General features: G+C 39.4%; 2 protein-coding genes across 3 annotated transcripts in view; one reads left to right on the forward strand and one right to left on the reverse strand.

Annotated features, from left to right (window-relative positions):
* The window catches only part of LOC103148482 (methylcytosine dioxygenase TET2-like), a 28,170-nt gene extending 12,826 nt beyond the window's left edge, over positions 1-15,344 (forward strand). The window contains exons 2-10 of the mRNA XM_007567272.2: positions 4,030-6,894; positions 6,977-7,067; positions 7,157-7,250; positions 7,350-7,558; positions 8,347-8,497; positions 8,588-8,677; positions 9,196-9,333; positions 9,687-10,041; positions 10,492-15,344. Coding sequence (XP_007567334.1) covers positions 4,074-6,894; positions 6,977-7,067; positions 7,157-7,250; positions 7,350-7,558; positions 8,347-8,497; positions 8,588-8,677; positions 9,196-9,333; positions 9,687-10,041; positions 10,492-11,834 — 5,292 coding nt within the window. The 5' untranslated portion in view covers positions 4,030-4,073 and the 3' untranslated portion in view covers positions 11,835-15,344. The remainder of the gene's footprint in view (positions 1-4,029; positions 6,895-6,976; positions 7,068-7,156; positions 7,251-7,349; positions 7,559-8,346; positions 8,498-8,587; positions 8,678-9,195; positions 9,334-9,686; positions 10,042-10,491) is intronic.
* Positions 15,345-15,635: 291 nt separating this feature from the next.
* Positions 15,636-23,026, reverse strand: LOC103148483 (inorganic pyrophosphatase-like). Of its 2 annotated transcripts, XM_007567273.2 has the most exons (12): positions 22,763-23,025; positions 21,485-21,549; positions 21,361-21,402; positions 21,206-21,259; positions 20,559-20,678; positions 20,071-20,157; positions 19,838-19,964; positions 18,151-18,278; positions 17,968-18,053; positions 17,814-17,883; positions 16,121-16,160; positions 15,636-16,031 (listed from the first exon to the last, which is right to left on the reverse strand). In XM_007567273.2, the coding sequence occupies exons 1-12, from the start codon at positions 22,956-22,958 to the stop codon at positions 16,009-16,011; spliced, it is 1,038 nt and encodes a 345-aa protein (XP_007567335.1). In that variant the 5' UTR covers positions 22,959-23,025; the 3' UTR covers positions 15,636-16,008. The 2 variants fall into 2 exon arrangements, 1 of the variants encoding a protein (XP_007567335.1); XR_001664118.1 differs by lacking the exon at positions 17,814-17,883 and having other exon boundaries at positions 17,950-18,053; positions 22,763-23,026.
* Between the last annotated feature and the right edge of the window lie 583 nt (positions 23,027-23,609).

Raw genomic sequence — 23,609 nt, forward strand, 5'->3', positions numbered from 1 at the left:
TTTTTTTTAATCATTTGTTTTCATACAGTCAACTAGCTTGTAGGATGGTGACGATTCTGCCACAGGTCATTAGGTTTGTGGAGCAGCAGCTCGAGCTGATTGTTTACCATGGGGACACTAAAACAGTGCTATCCAAGTACTCTGACCTAATTACGCAAGCAAAGGACTGCTAAGGATAAGGTATCACTGTTAGCTCTTCTCCATGCTGTCAGAATATCCAAGCTACAGTGACTTTTGGTGTAATATGCTAATTAGCAAGCCTCATGTTGAAAATATTCAGTCCGTTTTCTTGTTTTTTGTTTGTTATTGTGTTATGGTAAAATTCTTTTAATAACACTTCAACAGTGTTCAAATTATATGATTGTGTCAGTTAAATACAGGATGTTGATGAACTGATAATAGTGGCATAAAAGTTATAATAGTGTTTAAAAAAGCACTTTTATGTAAGTAATTTGGCAAGGCGTCGGACTTCTACTTGTGCTGAACCCTTCAAAAATTTATAGTCTTTAGACTTTGCCCATGTTTCATTTTCTTATCTTTTAAACAGGAAAATACAGCCATGCCCTCTCACCAAAGGAAATTTGTACTTGACATTATGGCCTATTCTGAACAAAACACTAGTGTGACTTGGCAAGTGTGTATTTGATTTACAACTCTGCCCAAGATCTACATTTCTCTTAGCTTCGGCAGCAGATTTTATTTCTCTTTTAGCATAGCGGCGAACTTTCAATCTATCCATGTGAGTATAATGTCATTAAAATCAATATTATTTTTGTTTTATTTCACAATATCAGTGAGTAGATAAGTTGACAGGACAAAGCTTGAAATTCCAGGTAAAAAAAAAAAAATCCTTGGTTTGTTCCTGACATTACAACCTAAATAGCTACAGGCTCCTAAACATACATTTAAAATTTATTTTTAAAATATTCAGTATTTCTATGCATTTTCTATATTTTTCTTCTATTTTTGTAAACTCAATATGATTGAAGAAACATTTTTTTTTTCTTCTTCTTTTTTGCCGTAAGATTTTTTTAAACATAGTTGCCTTAAGGTCTGAACTTGAAAGTGCAGGGACCTGAGCCTCCAAGCAGCTGTTGGAATGATGAATGTCACACAGGGCTGCCAAGTAACAGCAAACAGGCTACAAACGCCGAGGCAGGCCTCAAATTTCACAAGCTCTTTCTTTGGGAGGACAAAACAGTTTGAATATGAGTTCAGTCCAAGGCAAATCACACAGCAGAAAGGGAACAGATGTTCCATTTAAAATATTTATTGCACACATTGTGTCGTGTAGTAAATAAAAACAAGGTAAACAGAATGATTTTAAAATTTTTAAACTACTGTTTTTTATCATAACATTCTTACTGATCACAGCTTATTTCAGTGAGATGCCAAAGAAAGTTCTCAAGTGATGGAGGTTTTCTGTGGCTGCACCGTTATAAAATAATGCAGTGTTGCCCCATCCCACATGGTGCTGCACACTGGCTTTTAGCTGGATGAAAGAAAACTGCAAGAAAGACAAACTCGTCTGTTTGCAAACATTTGAATAAAAGGAATTAGATAGTAATATGCACTTTATTTGTATAAACACCGTGATTAAAAAAAAAATGTTTACTTGTATGAATGGAGCAAACAATATGCTTCTAACTAAAAATATGGATGTCTATCTTCAGTGCATTGGTATATAAAAAGACTATTAAGCTTTCAACAAAAAAGTCATGGGCAGTTAAAGCTATTTCTTACTAGTTTAACATACAACTTTTTCTAGTTTCAAGAGGTGTAAACCAAGTAGTTTGCATGTAATGATTTGCTATCAAATTATCAGAGAAAGACAATCTCGATAAACAGCTATCATCTCACTATGAATTGATTCAATTCTAAATTTCTGACAGCTGACTGACATGACACAGCTGTTATGACCGCAGTTTAAATTTAGCATAATCACGTCAAAAGACAAAACATTTCACTCCATCTGACCGCAGAGTATGTCTACTGAATATTCAAGAGGTGATGCCTTACTGACCGTTTCAAATTTATATTACTAAAAATCCTGATGCAAATAAAAGAAGTCCACATTTTAGATTGTGGACAACCTAAAGTGTGTTGCTGTTCACACTTTACGTTAGCAGGTGTCACTTTAAAATGTTTCGGTATATATTATTGTGTTACTGGATGCACAATCTGTAAAATTGTGGCACAGCTTTACAGAGGCAGGCTACTGAGGTCAGTCTTCATTTTTCATTTTTCTCTGAATAACCCTTCTGACTTTGTTTTTTTTCTTTAACTTTTTAATGAATAAGCTCATTTCCTACTCTGGACTTTGTACAATGCAATGTGACTGACTAGTTATAGCTAAAAAAAACTATGTGCAAGACTGTGTAGAAAGGTTGATAATTGTCTAGGTTAGATATTAGACTTGAACAGGAAGAAAAAGATAAATGGCAGCATAAGTAGAGAAGAATCTGACATGTAATTATAGGGTAGAGGTGAAGGCGGTCAGAGAGGGAGAGAAACAATTGCACAGAAACAAAGAAGCAGACTTTTGGTGCTGGAACAAAATCTTACTGGAGAGTTCAGTTTGTGAGCAGTAATTCAAGCTGCAGTTCAGTGTTTATTTCTATCAGAAAACCTAAATAGATTAAAGCACATATAACCTATAGGAAAGAGCCAATGTTGTCATTTCATCAGCATATCTTTGGCTTAGTTTACTGTGTTACTTTTAGAGCAAAAATACATCACACTGTCAATTATGCAAGTATTAAGCACTGCTGTAAATTTGGGTTTAAATCACTGTATGGTAGCTGTGTGTGTTTGTGTATCTGTATAAAGCCCCAGATAGACGCACACACAGCTGGGATTTCTTGGCTTTGTTCTGGGTTTGCAAAGATTTTTTCTTCTTGGTCTACATGGGCGTCTCTAACTGTGACGAGCTGCTTGGATTCTTTGGTGCTTTGCAAAACACGGAGCGTGCCATCGGAACGGAGCTGCCCCTAGAGCAGCTTGACACTGGCGTTCACGTCCTGACAGAGTTACTGATTAACATACAAAACAAAGGGAGATTTACATGGGGTAGGGAAGTAGAATTTACTCACTTTGCTGTGCTGCTGCAACAATATTTTCCTAAATTCTCAAATAAATGATCAATTTCAGCAATTATTTGTAGAAAATGATTATAAATAACAGAAATGCAGTATTTCATACCTTAAAAAAATCTAATTCATTTTTTAAATAAGATAAACTTTGTTGTCCCAATTGAAATTTGTCTTGGGTACAGACACTGACTGCTGCATAGCCCAAAAATCCATAACCATCACATTATATTCAACCTTAACACATGAATAATGTTTTAAATTGGGTCAAGTTCATAAATTAATGTTAGGATAATAAACCTTTACTTTCAATCCCAGATTTCATGTATTTTCTGTTGGATTCAGGTGATTATCTGATCAGTTCCCCATGACGTATGTTAATGCTAGAATTCAACACTGGAGACGCTGGAATGGACTGGCTGTCGTATTTTCAGATACATTTTCCAGTGGTCTATTGATATTTTCAGGAGGTATACAACTCAAGCAGCATAATATGCTAGATTGCAGTCATCATCACATATCAATATGTGAAACATCACAAATGCGCAGAGCTGCTGGATGGAATATTTCATAAAGTTTTGTATTTCAAGTGTCACACACTCTGTGTGCCAATAATATGTTTTGCCGGTGTAACTAATATTGTACAGACTGTCAATGCCAAAAGACATATTCCCTCCAGCGTGTTTGGGTGGTCTCCTGGAACCTCCTTCCAAAAGGACGTGCCCAAAACACTGGAAATGATGCCCAAGCCAACTCATCTGACTCTAAGTTATATTCCATCCGCCCTCTGCTGTAGGGTGAGAAGCTGACTGGTCGAGCTTCTCACCCTACCTCTAAATCCCTGAAAATGATGTGTAAATGATGTGTTTAACATTGACTGAAAAATAACATCTGAAAAATATTCAAAGTAACCTTTTCGTGCTGTCTTTCTACTCTGCAGGTGGGACAAAGGGCAGCCTGACGTATGGGCTCTGAGCAGGACAGATGGAAACAGAAGAGGCCAAGCATGAGGCGGAAGAAAGTTTAATGTTGGGACAGTTTGGAGCATCTCACCATCATTCTCACAAATTCCAGAATGGGGCTCGGTGTTCACAGGAGGATTCTGTGCAGATCAGCGACAGTGAAAGCTGGATTACTGGTGTGGTGCATTATGAACCCAGCAAAGCTGCTGGCTCCATGAAGAGGTACAGAGAGAACTGCAACATTCCCACTTCAGAACAAGCATTGTTCCAGCCGGGATTCTTCAAGATGAACGGAGACTTAATGAACGGAGAGTTGAAGCATGGATTCGCAGAGCAGTCCTTAGCAGTCCACCAAAGTAAGAAAATAAAAGTAGATGGTGAAATGAAAGAAAACGGTGACTCAAGCCGTAGTTTTGTGAAAAACTTCTCTGAGTTGACAAAGAAAACTGAAATGGAACAGACTTCTGTTCAGACTGATATTAATTTTGATATAAGAAACTGTCACATACCTAACAGGGATATTTTCAGCCGACCACGAAATAAGTCTGTTCCAAACGGTGCTGTATCATCTTCCTCAACCATAGAAAGTACTCCCGGTGATCTGTTGGAAAAAACCTTGTCTCAGTATTATCCTGAGCAAGTCTCCATTGCACCACAAGCATCTGGATCACAGCTGGATACTGTCAATGTCTCACTCGCCACACGCTCAGTTGGTGAAGGTGCTCAACCCCCTGCTGTAACCTCAGGGCTGCCGGAGTCACAGCAGCAGCCGCCTGCAGCATCCGCAGAAGGCGTCAACAGCTACAACTCTGTCAACTATTTAGTGAATGGATATTCTAGTAACTTTGGAGTAAATCAACAGCAACAGCCTTCATCTTGCTCTGGTCAAGAGATAGTTCTGGGGGCACAACAGCATCCCAGTGGGGCACAATGTTTTCCAGACAACACAAACCCTCAAGGTACATATACAAAAACCCAGCAGGAATACAACCCAAGGTCTTTTCTGAACCACAATAATCCCTCGCTGGCTGCAGAGGCGGGTGGATATGGATCTCTTCTTAATTCCGGTGCAAATGAGAACAGCCAAAATGACAATGGAGCTGGTCTGTATCATGACACCAACATGGGAATCCAGTACGGGACTCAAGCTCAGAATTTCCAGGATAACTCTGGACGACAACATCAACCTGATGGTCAAATAGGAAACAGCCTCCAGCAGCAAAATCACTCTGTGTCAGTAAACGGTGTGGAGGATGCGCATCAACAAAGAGTCAACATTTCATGTTCCACTCCCAGCCAAACTAATTGGATAGAAAGGAATCTGTCACATTCCCAGCAGCAGCCGACCCAGTGCACAGCATCCCAGGCAAAAGAGCAAGACATGTGGAGAGCTAAGCCTCAGTCAGAACAGCAGACCACCAGCCCCCAAGTTCAAAACCAGATACTAGAGCCAAACCAAGCGCAAAGGTTCAGGGAAACGCAGACACAAGGACTTTTCACAGACGCCGGCCGAGGGTCTAACGGCTCGCTTCAAAAACAGCCGGACTGTCTACCTGCTCACATGCAATGTGCTCCAGTTCAGCACAACACTGCCCCAGAGTGGCAGCAGTCCAACTCTAAGGCACCCCAGATGCAGCAACATTTACTCCAGAAAATGCCTGAGACAAAAAACTTCCCTCAGAATCAGCAATCTAACTGCTACCTCTCCCCAATGCAATCAGAGCACTTACACAAGGACAAAGACTTGCAGGAGATATTGTCAGTAGAGTTTTTAACAACACAACAGCAGCACTGTCACCTTCAACGCCCGCTGTCCCACCCACCGCAGTTTGAAGCCCAGCAGCTCAAATCTCCCACCTACAGACCTCGCAGCCAGCCTCCACCAGGCCAACACCAGCCTCAACCAGACCAGCCTTTCAGTAACAACCATCAACACACTGACCAATCAGCATTCACCTACAATAACACAGAGATGCAACAGCCACAACATCAAAGACAGTGTCTTGAAAACTCAGGCAGCCAAAACCTCAAACAGTTTCAACCACAGCAGCCTAAGAACCACTGCCATGAGCCCAACCAGGTGAACTTAGCCCAGACTTCTTCACAGTCACAACCTCACCTACCGCAGGGTCTGTTCAGCCAACAGTCAGGAACACGGATGTATCCCAAAGCCGAGGAGCAGGCGAGGGCTTCTTGCGCCCAGTTCCAAACAGGACCTCGACTACCTCTGGGACCAGCAAGTCCCCATGCTGACTTTCAGAGGCATGCGGCTCTTCGCATGCGTCTTTTACAAAGGCAGGAACGTCACGGCCCTTCTCAACTCCCTCAAAGCCCAGTTGACTCCAAACAAAACCTCAGAGCTGTAAAAATGGAAAACGGCCCCAGATTCGAGCTACCCACCTCACGGCAGCAGGAACAGCCGTTTATGACCCGTGATGCAGGGATGGGTGGGGTCAAGATCAAGACTGAAAATCAACAGTCACTATGTGTTCAGGACAGGAAGCCAGGGAACATCATTGCCTCTATGGAACAAAGCTTGAGGCAGTACGAGCTCTCGAATCTATTCGAGAAGAAACCTCTCGTTGTTAATTCATCAAATAAAGTCAAAGTGGAATCCTCAGGCCCTGTCACCATACTATCAACCAACATGGATATGAGTGGGGCAGACTCAACGGCCACAGCAGCTTCTGTTTTGAAAAATACCCTCGACTCCACTCCCAAGAAGGAACAGCTCCTTAAAAATTTCATAGATTCCCCCATGAAATTGTTAGATACCCCTGTAAAGAATCTTCTGGATACCCCCATGAAAACTCAATATGAGATCGCATCGTGCCACTGTGTTGGTAAGTCTCACCCTGTGGGTGATGAAATGCGATCAATGGTTTAGGTTGTAATTCTTAACATTTTATGCCTTATTTAATTTAGATCAAATCATTGAGAAGGATGAAGGTCCATATTACACTCATTTGGGCTCAGCACCTACTGTCGCTGGCATTCGAGAGCTGATGGAGAAAAGGTAATCCACAAATTAATAGAGCATTAGAGGAAAGCTGACAATGTTTTGCAACTTCTGTTTGCTTTTTCTTAACGTTTTATGTTTTGAAGGTCTGGCATCACTGGGCGAGCCATCAGGATTGAGAAAGTAATTTACACCGGCAAGGAGGGGAAAAGTACACAAGGATGCCCCATAGCCAAATGGGTATGAAGATTTTATTTATTTTTTTTGTATTTTATTTGTAATCTGATAAATTGGCTGCCCTTAAATATTTCTCTGATACCTGTGTGTGCTCTGTTTCAGGTGATTCGGCGATCCAGTGTAGAGGAAAAGCTACTGGTTTTGGTGCGTGAACGTACCGGTCACAGATGTGACACTGCCTGCATCATAATTGTAATTCTGGTCTGGGAAGGCATCCAGCCCAGCTTGGCTGACCGCCTTTATCTCGAGCTCAGTGAAACTCTAACAAAACACGGAGCTGATACGCAGAGACGCTGCGCTTTCAATGAGGAGTAAGTTACAGCATTGCAGTACTCAGAAGTGTCTTATAATTAAATACCTACATCTTAGTAGTTTACAGGTGCATTTAAAATATATTGTGGAAATGGTAAATTGTTATTCTGTTCAAAAAGGGAAATTCATAATATATGGATTCACAATAAAACAGATTTCAAACATTTAATTTCTGTTAAGGTATGATGTATTTTCCCGGGACAAAGTGCTACTTATAGCACAAACAAGCAACTATGTTACCTTCAGTTGTTATAAAAATGCTGTTTATATGTATTAAAAAAAGTATTTAAAAAATGTGACTTTGCACCATAGCCACATCCTCCATGAACACCTCAACAGAGCCGCAGTAAGATTACCATCCATGTCATGCTGCACTGATGCAATAATTGATGCAAAATGAACCTCAATGTTTTGAGTACATATACAGTTCAGTACATGAACATACTGTACTGCTGATCCTTTGTGCTAGAAACCTTTTTTAATGATTTTGTGTTACATTAAAATGTTCTGACAAACTAAATCTTGGGTTTTTATTGGCTGCAAGTCATCAAAATTAAAGAAATAAACGCTTTAATACATCACCGTTTAATTAGTCCATATATATTTTTCTAACTGGATTATTTAAATAAAATAACTTCTTGATATTTAGTTGTTTTGAATACACCTGTCAGACTTAAATATTAGAAATGCATTATGTTCAAGATATACTCCCACAGTGTAAATCTGTTCTGTTATTCAAAGTGTTTTAGCTAAGTTTGTTTTGTCAATGTTACCTGTACACTTTCAGGAGGACCTGTGCATGCCAGGGCTTTAATCCTGAAGCCAAGGGCGCGTCTTTCTCTTTTGGCTGCTCTTGGAGCATGTACTATAACGGCTGCAAGTTTGCCCGAAGCAAAATCCCGAGGAAGTTTAAGCTACTAGGAGATGATGTCAGAGAGGTATTTAATAGGAATGATGTTGAGGATCATGGCTGTAGCCAAATTCAAAACACTTATATTTAACTTAATGTTAAACGTTCTGTTTTTTAGGAAGAGAAACTTGAGAAAAGTTTTCAGAATTTGGCAACATTACTGGCTCCTTTGTATAAAATTATGGCCCCTGAAGCCTATGGAAACCAGGTGAGTATATCTTGGTATTTATAAAACCTCAGTACATTAAATAATTTCCTATTTATCTACTAAAATAATGTACATACACATTAATAAAAGACATAGCTGATCCTCAGATCAAATAAGCAAAAGCAAGCAGGCTTTTAAATTATTATTAGACCATCATTTCTCAGTAATGTGAATTTTTTTACTTTCTGACTTTAGTGAGGGCACTTAGTTAAATAAGCAGGTGCAAAAAATATTAATATGACCATAAAAAGAGTGCACTATAGTTGATTTGTCTGTGGGAAAGACTGTGAATAGTTATCGTGTACAAGATTTGTTTTCTGCTCCATGTGTCTTGAAAAGGATCAGATTTGATAATAGCGTGACGGAATCTACACGTCTGAAGGATTGTGTGTGAATATGATCTGCAAAAAGAAAACACCATTAAACATAGATTAGACACATTAGACATTTTTTTACATTTCTGACAGGGTTTTTGTAATGTTTTGAGCTTTTGTATTTCCTCTTGTGTTTGTCCGTAGGTAGAACATGAGCACAGGGCCCCAGATTGTCGCCTGGGGATCAAGGAGGGACGGCCTTTTTCCGGAGTGACTGCATGTTTGGATTTTTGTGCCCATGCTCATAGAGACCTCCACAACATGCAGGGAGGAAGCACTGTGGTAAGTGTGGGGACCTAGGAAAAATGTTTTTACCCTCCCTTGTCAAAGTATTCATGCTCCCATAGGATTGTCGTATCTCCTCTTGTTGCAACTATAAATCTAAATATTTTTACTGGGATTTTTGCTAATAGGTCAACACATAGTTGGGGATAATTGTGAAATAGAAAGAAATTTTTTCTCAGTTTGCAGCTTTTTTTTTCAAATGAAAATCTGAGATACCAAATAAAAGATCCTGAATCATATCCATAGTATAAATAAAAGAAATGTAATCTATATAATATTTAAAGTGCACCTGTATGTAATCCGAATAAAGCTGCATTTACCTTACTCTGGCATCTACCTTTTTTTCCCAGGTGTGCACATTAACGAGGGAGGATAATCGAGAAATTGGAAAGATACCAGAAGATGAGCAGCTCCACGTCTTACCTCTTTACAAGGCTTCGAGCACCGACGAGTTCGGCAGTGAGGAGGGCCAACAGGAAAAAATAAAATCAGGGGCCATTCAAGTCCTCAGTGCCTTCCGTCGTCAGGTGCGCATGCTTGCAGAGCCTGCCAAGTCTTGCCGGCAGAAGAAACTGGATGCGAGAAAAGCGGCTGCCAACAAGAATGCCATGCTGGAAAGCTCAAATGACAAGGCAGAAAAGGCCCTTTTGGCCAAGGCAAAGGCTGGCAATTATGAGAACACTGTCCAGAGCACTCCATTTACAGGTAGAGTAACATTTTATGATGACTTTTTGTTTTTTTGGGGTTTTTTTTAGGAAACTCCGATTTTAAAATTTGGTTGGGTGATATGACCTGAAAATAATTTTTGATTAATGTGAGGTTTACTGCGATATGCAATTGATATTGTGATATTAAAATTGTGTTCCTAACCACTGTATTCATGCCCCATCCTGTGTTGTAGTGGTGTACCCAGACTCACCCTCATCTTTAAAGTCAACAGGATGAAAACAAACCTTACACCTGTCCCTGCATATAATCATTTAGTAGAAGTAACTTTCAATCAGTCCAACTCCAAAACAAGGGTTTGGCTCAAAGTGAAAACAGTAAATTAATTAAATAGTGCTTTTTCACAGCACTATTTAATTAATGAAAAGACTGACTGGTAAAACGTCACATGAAATCAGTTTGTTTTCATAAGTTTTTTTTGTTTTCTAGGTGCTGTGGGAGCCCCCCTTCAGTCAGGTCACCCATCATACCCCCTCGGGGTCATGCCGCAGCAAATTCAGCAACCACAGCACCAGGGCATGTACCCCCCTTATCCTTCCTCACCAAACGCTGCTCTCCCAAGGTTCTCTAACAGTCCTGGCTCTTTTCCAGGCTCTCCAAAGCCAGGAAGCATGTACACCGCTCAGCCATCAACACCAGCCAGCCATTTCCTCTCTTCACTTCCAAACTCATACATGAATGGGCCAAATCGTCCACAACCAGGTCACCAATGTAACGGAGGAATGGCAGTTGAAAGTTACCATCAGTTCTATGCACCAAACCAAAATCAGCTGGACGTGTACCGCCAACAGCGGCCAGCGTTTTTCCCCGAGCAGCAGTATGGCGTCCAACAACGCTTTGAGCTCAATTATCCATCTAGGTACAGTCAACCAGGCTTCCAAGTCAATGGTTACAGTGCCATGCGTCCACCTCAGCCCATGAGACACTATGGTCCTTTTGGCAACAACAGAACCTCAGATGCCCGGTTCATTGACACCCTAACAGGAGCACCCTCTGTTCATGGTGGCATGGATTATGCACTTGCTGTAAGTAAAGCCAATCAATTTGGAGAATACCCAAGTTCATACTTGCCTCAGAGTCCACACATCCCAGGCCGTGATTCCTTCCCTATGCAACTTAATACAGACGTGGCCATGCCTAATCCACAGATGCTCCCAGCTCAAATCAGCAGTGGCTGCTTAAACCCTGAAACACAGTCAGGGTTGGGTCTTCCCAATGGTGGACAGATAGCCTCCAATATTAAGTCGGAGCCTGGAGCGCCTCAGACACCCACAACCCCCAAAAAACCAGAAATGTGGTCAGACAACGAGCACAACTTCTTGGATCCTGAGATCGGTGGTGTGGCTGTAGCTCCAAGTCATGGCTCTGTACTCATTGAGTGTGCAAAACGAGAGCTGCATGCCACAACGCCCCTCAAAAACCCAGACCGCAACCACCCAACACGCATTTCCCTTGTCTTCTACCAGCACAAGAATCTGAATGAGGCAAAGCACGGGCTGGCCATGTGGGAAGCTAAGATGGCAGAAAAGGCTCGCGAGAAGGAGGAAGAGGCCGAGAGGAATGGCGGGGAAGGGACTCCGAGCAAGAGCAGCAAGAAGGGGGGGAAGCGGGAGCATTCGGAGTCTTCAGAGGCTACCGGAGAACCGCCATACAAGCGTTTTATAAGGGCACTAATGGAAGGATCGTCATCATCGTTCACAACTAATACTCACGTCATGACAACTCCATATGCATTCACCAAGGTCACAGGGCCTTACAGTCAGTTTGTGTAGAAAACAGCCTCTAAGGAACTTGAAGGTGCTGCAACCCAAACCACATGCATCAAATCGCTATCGGCAACCTTCCGATGGAAAAACAAATGTACTATGTTTCTCAACTCTCACACAGCCGAGCTTTACTAGTTGATCCTACTGAGGTAACTTGCAATACCAGAAAAACAGTGGTGCTTTCAGTCTAACACACAAGGAACTTTTTCAGCTGAAAACAAAGTTTCTTTTAATGGTGGCTTTATTTTTCTTACAAAATTTCTAATATTTGCATAAAACACTGACTTTCAAAAGTCTAAGACTCACGGTGCTGAAAAGTATGCTTATCACCACTTTCAAATGCCTTCACACTAAAACCAGACTACACTCTACAAGAGACTCACAGTTCATCTACTGGTCACTGTCTAAAATCAACCGACAGTGAAATCATGAGCATCTCCATCATTTTTAAGAAGTCAGTGTTTCTTAAGAGCACTTTTTTTTCTTTAATTTTTGAGTTTAATGTTTCAGACATTAAATGAAAAATTACAATCTCATCATGCTGTATAGCAAATATGTACAGGTGCATCTCAGTAAATTAGAATACCTTCAAAAATGTAATTTATTTTAGTAATTCAGAGCAAAGCAGTTAAACCCACTTAATAGGCCCATTACAGAGTGATGTATCTGAAGTGTTTATTTCTGTTGCTTTCAGTGATTATGGCTTACTGCAAATGAAAACTAATTTATTAGCTTCTTAGCTTTTCTTCATAAAAAAACAATCAAGAAATTTTTTTCATATTGAAATCTGGGTCTGTATTAAAGTATGTCTTTGTTGACGGTTTTTGCATAAATTTCTGCATCAGCACAGTGTTGCATTATGCTGACTTGATAAACCAACAGATGACTTGGGTCCTCAAATCATAACTGAATGGAACTTTTTTCCTTCCTCTCAACTTTACATCAATTAATATTGGAGCAGCTATATAAGTAATTGTAACAAGTATCATAATAAAAGATCTAATGATCATTTTAAGCTCTTACTATTGATTGTAGCAAACCTTAAAATCTAACAGCGTGTTTGCGATTGTTATTTTGCTCTTTCCTCTTACTTTTGGTTTCATTTTGAATAAATGTAATTATTGTGTTGTGCTTCTCGGTGCTACAGCTGCACTATTTAATGTATCCATGTAATGAAGTGGTATGTAAAAGTTTTATCTTGAGATATATATTTGTGCTTGTGAGGCTTTTCTTATGCACTCTTATAGACATATAGTCTTTTAAAACATTTTTAATACTTTTTGGGAACATCAGCGATATGTTTTATTATTATTTTTATTGCTATTGGAGCAGTTCCAACAAAATAAGAGAAGAAAAAAAAAATATTAGGTCAAATAACTCATTGCTATTTGATACCAAGTCAGCAGTACACACCATGATTGTGCAAACCATTTTATATACATATCTGTTTTAAAAACCTTTCTTTGTTGGCCTTATGTAGAAGAAGATAAATTTTATTTCGTTTCTCTATTTGCTGGCAGCCATAGCAACCTGAAGTAACAGAAAACTGTGATATATGTCAGACTGTCGAAATGAATTGATGAGTCTCATGTTTTGAATTGATACAATTCAAGTTCCCAGTAATATTGTAATTTATGGAGATGCATCTTTTGTACTTAGTTCAAGTACCTGGAAAGAAAATTAACGTGTCATCTTATTGGTGCTTTTATCACTATCTGGTGTTATTTATACTGTAAAATTGAGCCATTCATGTGGTGCATTCTAAACATTTTGGGGACAAAAGTATAAATATTTTCTCTTTAGTTTTTAGCAGGTTTACTTTGCTGTTCTTTGTGACTGTTTTTATAGCTCCTTACTGTAGATTCTCCAAATATCCTGGCTTGTGAATATTACATGTAGTTTTATGTCTGTGGTGCTCAGTAAATGTGCTTGTATACACTGAGGAACACAAAACAGGGTAAGCTCAGTGTCAGAGGGCAGCTGACTTGCTGTTGTGATTGAATTAAGTCAGACAGGTGATATTTGTACAGTAAGTTAATTTACCCATATTGGACTTTTGGGATTTATGTTGTAAATTATGCCGGGTGTCATTGTGTTTCTTTAGGTTTCAACTGATTAATTTCAACAAGGTGCTACTCAGCCTAGTAGAAATGTACAATGTGAAACTTTTGACGAGATGAAAAGGCTTATAAATAATGTACAGCATAAACCTGTCGTATACCTCAAAACTAGCTCGGCAATAGGATTATTACATATCGGTCATTGTCTGTGTGCTACTTTCACAATATTAGGCCACCAAAAGGCGAAAAGGAAGCTCTTGTTTTTACTTTCAGTGTGCTTTGAAAATATTAGTTGAAGTTTTAACATTACTGTAAAATCAGGGACATTTTTAACTAATTATGTGTGCATCTTTCGCAAATCTGTGTTCAAACTTTTTTTTTTTTCCTTTAAACAGTCGGGGACTCGTTCTGAATCCTGACTGTGTTCTTGTTTAATAGATTACACATAAGTTCAAATAAAAAAACAGATGCTATCCTGCAAAATTTCTATTTTAGCTAGTGAGAGGGTATTTTCTTCAAAATTAATCAACATATATGCACTCAGTTGTCAAAAGGGAAAGATAATGACTAAGTTAAAGCAATCTGTTTGCCTTTGGCACGCAAGACCACAGCAGTGATTGATGCGACTGCACGTTTTGCGCCTGCATGTTAGTACATTTCATTTATAACCACTGAGCAACTTAATTATTTCTTCCACTTAATTATGGCAATTTAACTGAATATCAGTCGTACTTTAATGAAAACTCTCCCCAGTTCTTTCACGTATTGATTTCTTTGAAAGCACTTCATTTATTTTTTATTAAAAGAAGTATGTAGTAAAAAAAAAAAGTAATGTTTTATTTAAACAAATTGTACATGTGTTTAAAAAAAGAAATAAATTATGTTACATTGTACATAGCAAGAATTTGTATTGCAGGAGTACAACTCACTGACATTCATGTTAGGCTCTTTTTATTCTGTCAAATAGACCCTTGGCTCCACATATATGACCTTTAGAATAAATTTTAAAAAAATTAATAACTGGAGCTTTTCAAGGTGAATGAAATGAAATGAAATAATGGATTATCCAGGAAGTTTTATTTTTTATTTTTTTGTAAATACTACACTCACTTTCACAGCAATGTTTACAGTTATAGAAGCTAGCTCAGTTCTTTAGAGGCTCTGGTTTATAATCGTTTTGTAAAACGAATCCTTCATAATATTAAAGAAAAAAAAAAGGTTGGATTATCATTGTACAGGACCCAGCTACAGTAGCAGGTTGTCGAGAAAGCCGAGGCACCAGAAGCGGGTTTTAAAGCATAGCCATACTTGAAGATGCTTCAGAGTGTTTCTGAGTGAGTCAACTTTACTTGAATGACTTTCCTGACTTAACCTGTACATTTTATGTGCTGAACTGAGCGAGGTTAAGCCAGCACTTTGTACACACTTGGTCTTTTTGCAGTTAGACACTAAAAAAGAAAAAAAAAAAAAATGTTTTCAGCCCAAGTTCTCTCGAAGTTCGGTATGCTAAAACAATAAAATGAGGTTGGCTGTTCATACTGTAAGTATTGTAATGTACTGAATGCAGTTTATTCGAAAGCTGTTAATTGTATCATTCCTGATGTTGCCGACATGTGGGTGTTCCTTTTTTTTTTTTTTTTTTAATAAAACTTATATTTATTTAAAGCAAATAGCTTCATTTTTTCCCCCCACTCTATTAAGGTGAATAAAGTTTTTTAACTGGACAATGAAAAACGCTGCACAGAAGCCAAGTTCAGAACCTTTTTTTAATTATTTATCCAATATTAGAAACATATTCTTGCTGTATACAAAATGTCGGTCGCTGAAAAAACAATCCAATTTCTGGTCACTGCTCTCAGGGGAGTACGTACTTTTCTCCAAGTATTGCCAACAAATATACCCCAGTGCACAACCAACTTAGTGTATCGCTTAAAAGGAAAGCATCACCCAAAAACACAAGTGTTGCATGTCTTCGTTGGCCCATACAGTTTATATATGACATGCCACTGCAAGTGCGTATAAAAAATAAATCTGCCTGCATACAAGAAAAAGCAGCAGGATACATGATACTTCAATTCATGTTAAAGACGATCTGATGTTTCCAAGGGAACTTTAGAACTTCATACGAAATGCCATTTGTCCACTGCAGGAGACAAGAAGATAATTTAGGATGCAATCAGAAATGTAAAGCACTGAACATGAGATTGACAGATAAAATTATTTTCTGCTTACCTTCTGCAGACACAGGATGTGCACTACCAAAAGCAGGAGCCTGAAAGTGAAATCATTGAGATGCGGATTACTAAATTAGATTCCAAGTTGGATTTACTGTTCCCCCCACCCCACCCCAGATGTTCACATACTCTCAAGAGTATTGATGTCATTCATTTGGAGGATTAACTATTTTCTTAATCATCTATTCCAGTTCGCAAAGATTATTAAAAACATGACTTGCATATAAAAGTTTGAATTTGTTGATTTTGTTTAATCCATTCCTAGTTAAAATTACACACACAGGCTTAAATATCAACATATGTCACCACTAATGTCAAGTTAGATGTCTGCAGAGAAACTGCTTGCTTTTTGCAGCCATCAACTACTTTCTCTCTGGATGTTTGGACATTTTGATAGAATTGGTTGGTTTGCGGTCACTAACCTGGTTTCTTGCAGGGTTCTTAAAGATTAAGGAGTTCCCAGAGACCTAAGGTTAGTGTGTTCTTGCCATTCTAAAAACAGTATGGAAGTATGTTTGGGATTGTCGAAACAAAACTAATCAAATCATTGGATCCAAACTGCCGTCCTCCATGAAAAAATTGAAAAAAAGGCACATACAGGAAACAGAAAGGCTGAAACCTTTCAAACTGAAGAACTGCTTTAACACCAGTCATTTGCCACAGTGAAGTTTTAACATAAACACTGTAAAGGTTTCTACTGTGAGACACCTGCTGGCTGAAATGTGCATCACATGGAGAAGCTGGAAGCCTTTGGGTGAAAGGTGCATGATCAGAGAAGCCCAGGATTTAATGGCTTTGAGAGCAAGTGTGGCGGGAAGGAATCAAGGAGAGGCAACAACAAAACTCTGCTCCAACTATGAAGAAATGACAGCGGCAGCATTAAGCTGAGGGCCTCTACAAAGGGACTAGAAAAGCACAGATTGGGTAGAGTGCCAGAGTTCATATATGTTCAAAATTCAATATTTTTCCAGACTCAAATATTTTTTTAATGTAGTTTTTAAAAAATTCAGAAGAATATGTTACAAAATTACTCCTTGTTAGTTTGCTTTTATTAGCTACAGGTTCTATAACATTTTAAATACAATATCCACATTGGTGTCTGAGTTTCAGACAGTGGCATAGTGCCATTTTAAAGATTTTTCGTAGCGTCTAGCATTGCTCAGATCTGCTCCACTTCAAAAACTCTTTAGCTTCTCAAAGGACTCGGCATCATGGACTGAGTGATGTTTTCCTTGCAGAGTCAGAGATTTGTTTTCTTTACTTTGTTTGACTTTTCTCTGCAGCTTAGACCCGGTTTAAGATCACAGGTCCAGCTCAACCTGAATTTGATGTGGTCCTGAAACCAAACAGGTGATGAAATGACTTATTTTTGAACAGGGTGTGTAGAATTTTGTACAAAGAGGTTAATTTAATACAATTTGGAATAAGGCTTTAACGTAACAGACTGTGTATATTTGAACCTGTGTGTATACTTTTGACCCTGTATGAATTAATTAAACTAGTGCACTTAATTATAGTTCATCAAGCATCTACTCTGGAAAAGAGTAGGTACTTTCTTTAGCTACAATTCATTTTTGTAGCAAAAGTACTAAATTAATTTGACATTTATGACAAAGATGATTCCATGTTACTTTTAGAATCAGATCTATCTACCACTGCTGCTGCCGTAAACGGTTTTTTGAAGCTCTCACCGACTGAACGACGGCTCTGGCCTCGTCGGCGCTGAACTGGAAAGGACTGTTACAGCAGGACATGTTTTTGCTGAGGGGGGGGGGAAAAAAAATGATGCAAGTTCAACTTTCCCTTATCCATTTCACATGCACATACACATCTGCTTTGCTTTACCACTCAATCCCTCCAGCATTTGTTTGCTTCTGCACAAGTGCCCTCCAGTGCTCATGGGTGGACTTAATGATCTCAACTGCAAAATCCTGTCGGCAGAGAGAAATCCATTTCAGCACATTTGGTCTGAGCTGCCGCCGCGCTGGTCCACCAGCTGCTGCGCTCTGTTTATTCTCAAAACCTGACCTTGTCTTTGAATTCCCCGTTGAATCCAAACTGGTTCTCTGGCTTTCCATCGGGCACCTTGTATTTCCTGAACCACTCGACAGTAGCCTCCAAATGACCTGGTCGGCTCTTCCGAACATCTTCTATACCTGAGGGGAGGAGAGAAAAACAGAGTCGGAGATTACTCGGGTTTCCATGAAACAGATAAAGTGGATTTTATCTGTTTACACATGAAATGTAACCTGCAAAGGGAAGTTTCTCGGGATTCTAAGAATTGGCCTTAGTGGGGGAAAAAAACAAAGCCTTGACAATACACACAATATGTTTAAAGAGCACCGAATGTCAATAAATCCATGTTGACAATGAAAACTCAATGGTTATAAACTATTAAAGTACAGAGAGCTAATGTGGTGTTACCGTCTGTGCTGCTTGCTATTGCATTACCATTCAGTATTAAACATGCTTATAAATATATTCGAATATGAACAAAAAGTTGATTCAATTCAGCTTTTCAATTCAAACCATGAAATATGTGATAAATAGATTCAGAACTGTGAAATAAAACAAGTTCATTTAGATTATTATGGCTTTCTGCTGTTAAATACCCCAAATTACGGTTACTACGATAATGAACGTATTACATTAGACGATTACAAAGGATAACTAATACACAATTATGCAGATGGTCACTGAGACCCTTCACAAGACACAAAAGGTTATTGTTAGAGAAGTTGACTGCTCAGAGAGCTGCATCCGAAAATTTGGATGGAAAAATAAAATGTGGTAGAAAAATGCGCAGCTTTGAGAGGATTTGTGAAGCCTATTAAAGAGTTCGGGGGACACTGACAAGAAATTAACCGTGCTGGAGACAAAGCTTCAGGAGCCGCCGTCACACAGCTGGGAGGCAATGTCAAAAGTATCTTATGTGGGATAAAGGGAAAAAAATGTACTGAAACTGTTGCTCACTGGGCCAACCAAAGTCCTCTTTGAGATAACCATGGTCAGTATTTAAGTTAAGGAGCTTTTCCACTAAACCACCTCTAACCAGTACGGTCCGTTCCGCCCCGGCCAGATTCATTTTCCATTAGCAAATCCGGCGCGGCTCTGCCTGGCTGTTCTCAGATCTTCGTGCCTACTTCAGGGGTTCTCAACCTTTATCAACCCCACAGAAACCACGGGGCATCATCAAGAGGAAGAGGAGAGAACCAGAACCTAACACGGCTGCTGTTACAGTCTCTGACCTCTCGGGGCTCTCCTCACGACAGAGCTCGTTCTCCCGTGTTTCAGGTCTGACCGACTGGAGATGTGATGCAGCCACTGCATAAAGAATGCCATCTCAACATGTCACGCCCATTTTTCCCTTGGCCTTCATCTGCAGTCATCTTGTCAGAGTTTGTTGTGGACTTGAGCAGCTTGGTGTGATTTGTTCTGTGTGTCTGCATCTAAAAGGCCAGTGCACAGCTGAAATGTCGGTCTTTAAGTGACAAATTTACATATGAATTTCACATCTTAAACTGAATCATCTTAGCCTAAATCCCACCAGACTCCATGTTTTCCTTTGGCATAATAATAAACACTCATTCATTTATTATATAGAAGGTGAACTTCCACAATAGAGAATCTTCTCATGCTCTCCAGATCAGCAAAGCACAGATTTATTCCAGAATCGTCCTCATGGCTGTTGTGAACTTTTGCCTACGACACTCACAGTTGAGCTTTTCTGCGTCTTCGTCATTTGCATTGATGGCGATGACCTTCCAGTCCATCTCTCCCTCATCAATCATTGCCAGGATGCCCAGAACCTTGACTTGGATCACCTGACCCGGGGAGCAAACCTGAGGTTGAACAGTTTAACAGGTAAAGATCAGATACAGAATCCAAAAGTGCACATTTCTTTTCATAGGCATGGAGATGAGTAGCAGCGTATAGACGTCTGCTTACCTGGGTGCCGATGTCACAAACATCAATGGGGTCATTGTCACCACAGCAGTCAGTTTCTTTGTCTTTGTGGTTGGGATCCTCCCAGGTCTTTATAGAGGTAAAGTCCACAAGCAAGTAAAGAACACGAAAAAGTCAAAATCTTCTCAGAAATATTCAACAGCTAACAAAATATACAACAAAATGTCTGGATTTAAAACTATTCCCTCCCTCCCCACATGCTTCAAAGTTGAGATGGCGTATTAAGGATTGTACTCCTCTTCTTTAAACAGGAGGAGCAGAGGGGATTTTGTAACAAATAAGTTCTTCTCTGTTCTTTTAAAGTGGGAAAACTTAAAAATTTTGCAATGTACCAAATACTTGCTGCAACAGATGGGGGAAAAAAAAGTACTTGACCCACAAAATAATAAAACCTGACAAAGTGAAGCACCTAAAATCGGTGCACTTTAAAGCATATCTGTCTTGGAGAAACGCTGCAGATTTCTCCTGACCTGTGGAAGTGCCCCATAGTTCCAGATGTATCCTTTATGAGGAAAAATGTTGGCCACGTATCTGAGTTTTCCCTTCTTCACGTCTTGTTTGATGGGATTCAGGGGCTCCTTTGTTGCAATCTGGGAAAAAGAAGCGATAAATACCGTCATCTATAAAACGTGCATTTACAACAGAGATGCACACTGAGAGTGCGACTCAGACCGCGAGCCTAGGTCCAGATGAATTAATCATGAAATGAAGATGAAAACGACCGTACACCTGCTTTATTGTCAGACATCATTTGATTCATGAGGGCCGCGGTGGAAAAGGACGAGCAACAAAAATGCCCAACAAATTATAGTTGCAATTTTCAACAATAATATCGTAATTCCTAACATCCTGCTGAATATTTGTACAAATTAAGATTCGATATCTTGCTAAGGAATACAGCTAAACACTTTTAACTGTAATATAAAATCAAAGAGTGAAAGCATATAAACTAGTTTATGCACAGCTCTGTTGTATGTTTGAGAAAACTGTGATGTCCTCAAACTAGTCGTCATTTTCATTTTATTCCATCTTTAAAAAAAAAAAAAAAAAAAAAAAAACATGCGATGAAATGTATATAACCTGCATATATGAGGATACAGGGAAGCTTTTCGCTTACTTCCATTTTAGCGTTTGACCACCGAGGGACCTCAACCACCATGTTGTACAGCACCTGGAAGTGAATAAGACGGTCAATAACTGCTCAAACGCGAGTCATTGAAGGTCCACTTGCATAAAATAGTCCGATAATGAATTTAAACAGGATAATAATACCTTATTTTCACTCTTAGGTTTTTTTGCTGGTACATCATCATTCTATAGGGAAAGAAAAATCACAGTCATTTCTTGTTTACATGTCACACTCAACAAAAACTACAAACAGCTGTTAGCTAGTTACCTGCTCTGACTCAGCTATAAGTGGAATATCATGGAATGGTGAAATGTATTTGCCATCAGAGGTTTCTAGGAGATAAACAGATTTGTTAATAAGCAACAACAAAAAAAGGAAAATAAGGTAAAAAAAAATAAAATAAAAAAAGCTGCATGCATAAAGATCACCCCATAATGAGTAAATTTAGCTCAAAAAGAATGAAAAATTGTTTTCCCAATTTACTTTTTTGTTGCGAGAATGTGTTTTGTCAATAAGTCAGTGTTGTCGTGTTGGAAAGTCTTTATATTCCAAAGCAAACATTAAATCTTTTACCAAACCAATAACGTCCTATTCAGCTATTGACTCTTTGTTTTGAGTCTAGAAACAAGACGTGCTGACGATTTTTTTATTCAACAAACAGTCGCCTCCGTAGCTTAAGGAAGAATTGTTGACGGCCACAAAAGCCTGCCACCGTCTGCTATTGCTGATCACCAGCTTGGTTAGACAATGTTCTAAGTACAAGCCATAATCAGTATTCAATTCCTCATCAAACATTTCAATGGGGTTGCAGTCTGCAGGCAGGTTATTCCACCTTTCCACTCCCAAATGTTGGTGCTAGTCTCTGGTTAATCTCACTCTCTTGGGGCCCTGAGAGTAGACATATTGGACTGACGCTGACTGACATTCACTGAATGTTATGGAGGAGCCATCTCTCCATACCAAAGGCAGATTGGCTTTGGCAGAGACAATTTGGGCATTTTTTCCCCCCATGGGCAACACAGAAATGCATTTACCTGACAGATAAGTTAAAATCATAAGCAGAATGCTTTATTTGTTTCACTGTAGTAGGATAATCTCCAATTAAGTGAAAAAACATGTATTAGATGTAGTATTTTGTATTAGTGATCCCCTGGTTCTCATAGGCCATTGTACCGCATCTCTTAATGCGACACAGATGTTTTTAATTGCATTAAATCCTCAGCACGACACTGCAGAAGCCTGCCATCTCGTTCATTTAAATCAGCCTCGGGGAAGCATAAAATGCATACAGGATAATGAATAATGCTCTACATGTGCACACTACTTTGTCTTTTTACTAGTAAATCGTTTGAATCCACATGTTCTTGTGGACATGTTTTCTAATTTTACACGTTTGGCTCTAATGGTAAAAGAAACGCGGCTGCAGCTGGAAGGTCAAACATTTACCCCGACCGGAAGCCACGGCTATTTAAGACCCGGGCCAGTTTTCTTTACAGAAAGCAAACTACACATGGGGTCCATTCATCATGGCGGAGATGAACTTACTAAAATAAATGCGGTAGTCTGGAGAATTCGGGTGTCCTCTCTGCTCCGTTTGATAGTGCATCGTTTTTCTGGGATAATACGAATGTGGCACAGCTGCTGCAGTTTGTCTGACTGCTTTATTAATGCAGGAAGCGGGAAACGGGCCGAAAACAGTCAGCAAGCAGCCGAACGAGGAGCGGAGCAGCTGCGATCTCATTGTAATATATACACTTCCCCCCGATCAGTCAGTTCCTGCTTCCCGTCCTGCCCGCGTGCGTCCGAGAAATGTAACAGGGAAGCTTCCTGTTGCATTTTCAAAGTAAAAGGGATCTTGTAAAATCAATCAATCAATCAATCAATCAATCAATAAAGAGCCTTTCTCCAACACGATCAGCTTTAGACTACGACGATGACAGCGAGCGATAAAGAGCTTGCAAAATTAAAATAAATTCACACATCACTTTATACATTTTAATGGCTTGCTACAGCAACTCAGCCAGTCACATGGCAGCAACTCAGCGCATTTTAGTGGAAAGTGCTAGGATACAGGAACAGAACAGTCGCCAAGTAATCTATAAGTGTTTGCTCAGTGTTAACAATAATATAATACCGCTTTACATTACCGTTGTGGGCTTCTGCCACAACTACACCTTAAAAATCCTACAAGGCTACTCTTGCCTTGGAGGATTTTACACCTGCAAAGGTGTAGTTGTGGCAGAGAGAATGCCACATTAGCAGCATCTATGCCAATGTGGCAACCCATTAGCATAGAGAATTTAAAAGCTGAGTTCAGTATTCTCAGTGAGTGTAAGATTTTACACTTAAAAGTAAGACATGTAGCTGTTTGTATCATAATCCACATCAAGAT

The sequence above is a fragment of the Poecilia formosa genome, unplaced genomic scaffold (assembly GCF_000485575.1).
Source record: "Poecilia formosa unplaced genomic scaffold, Poecilia_formosa-5.1.2 Scaffold206, whole genome shotgun sequence".
In the NCBI taxonomy this organism is placed as follows: Eukaryota; Metazoa; Chordata; class Actinopteri; order Cyprinodontiformes; family Poeciliidae; genus Poecilia; species Poecilia formosa.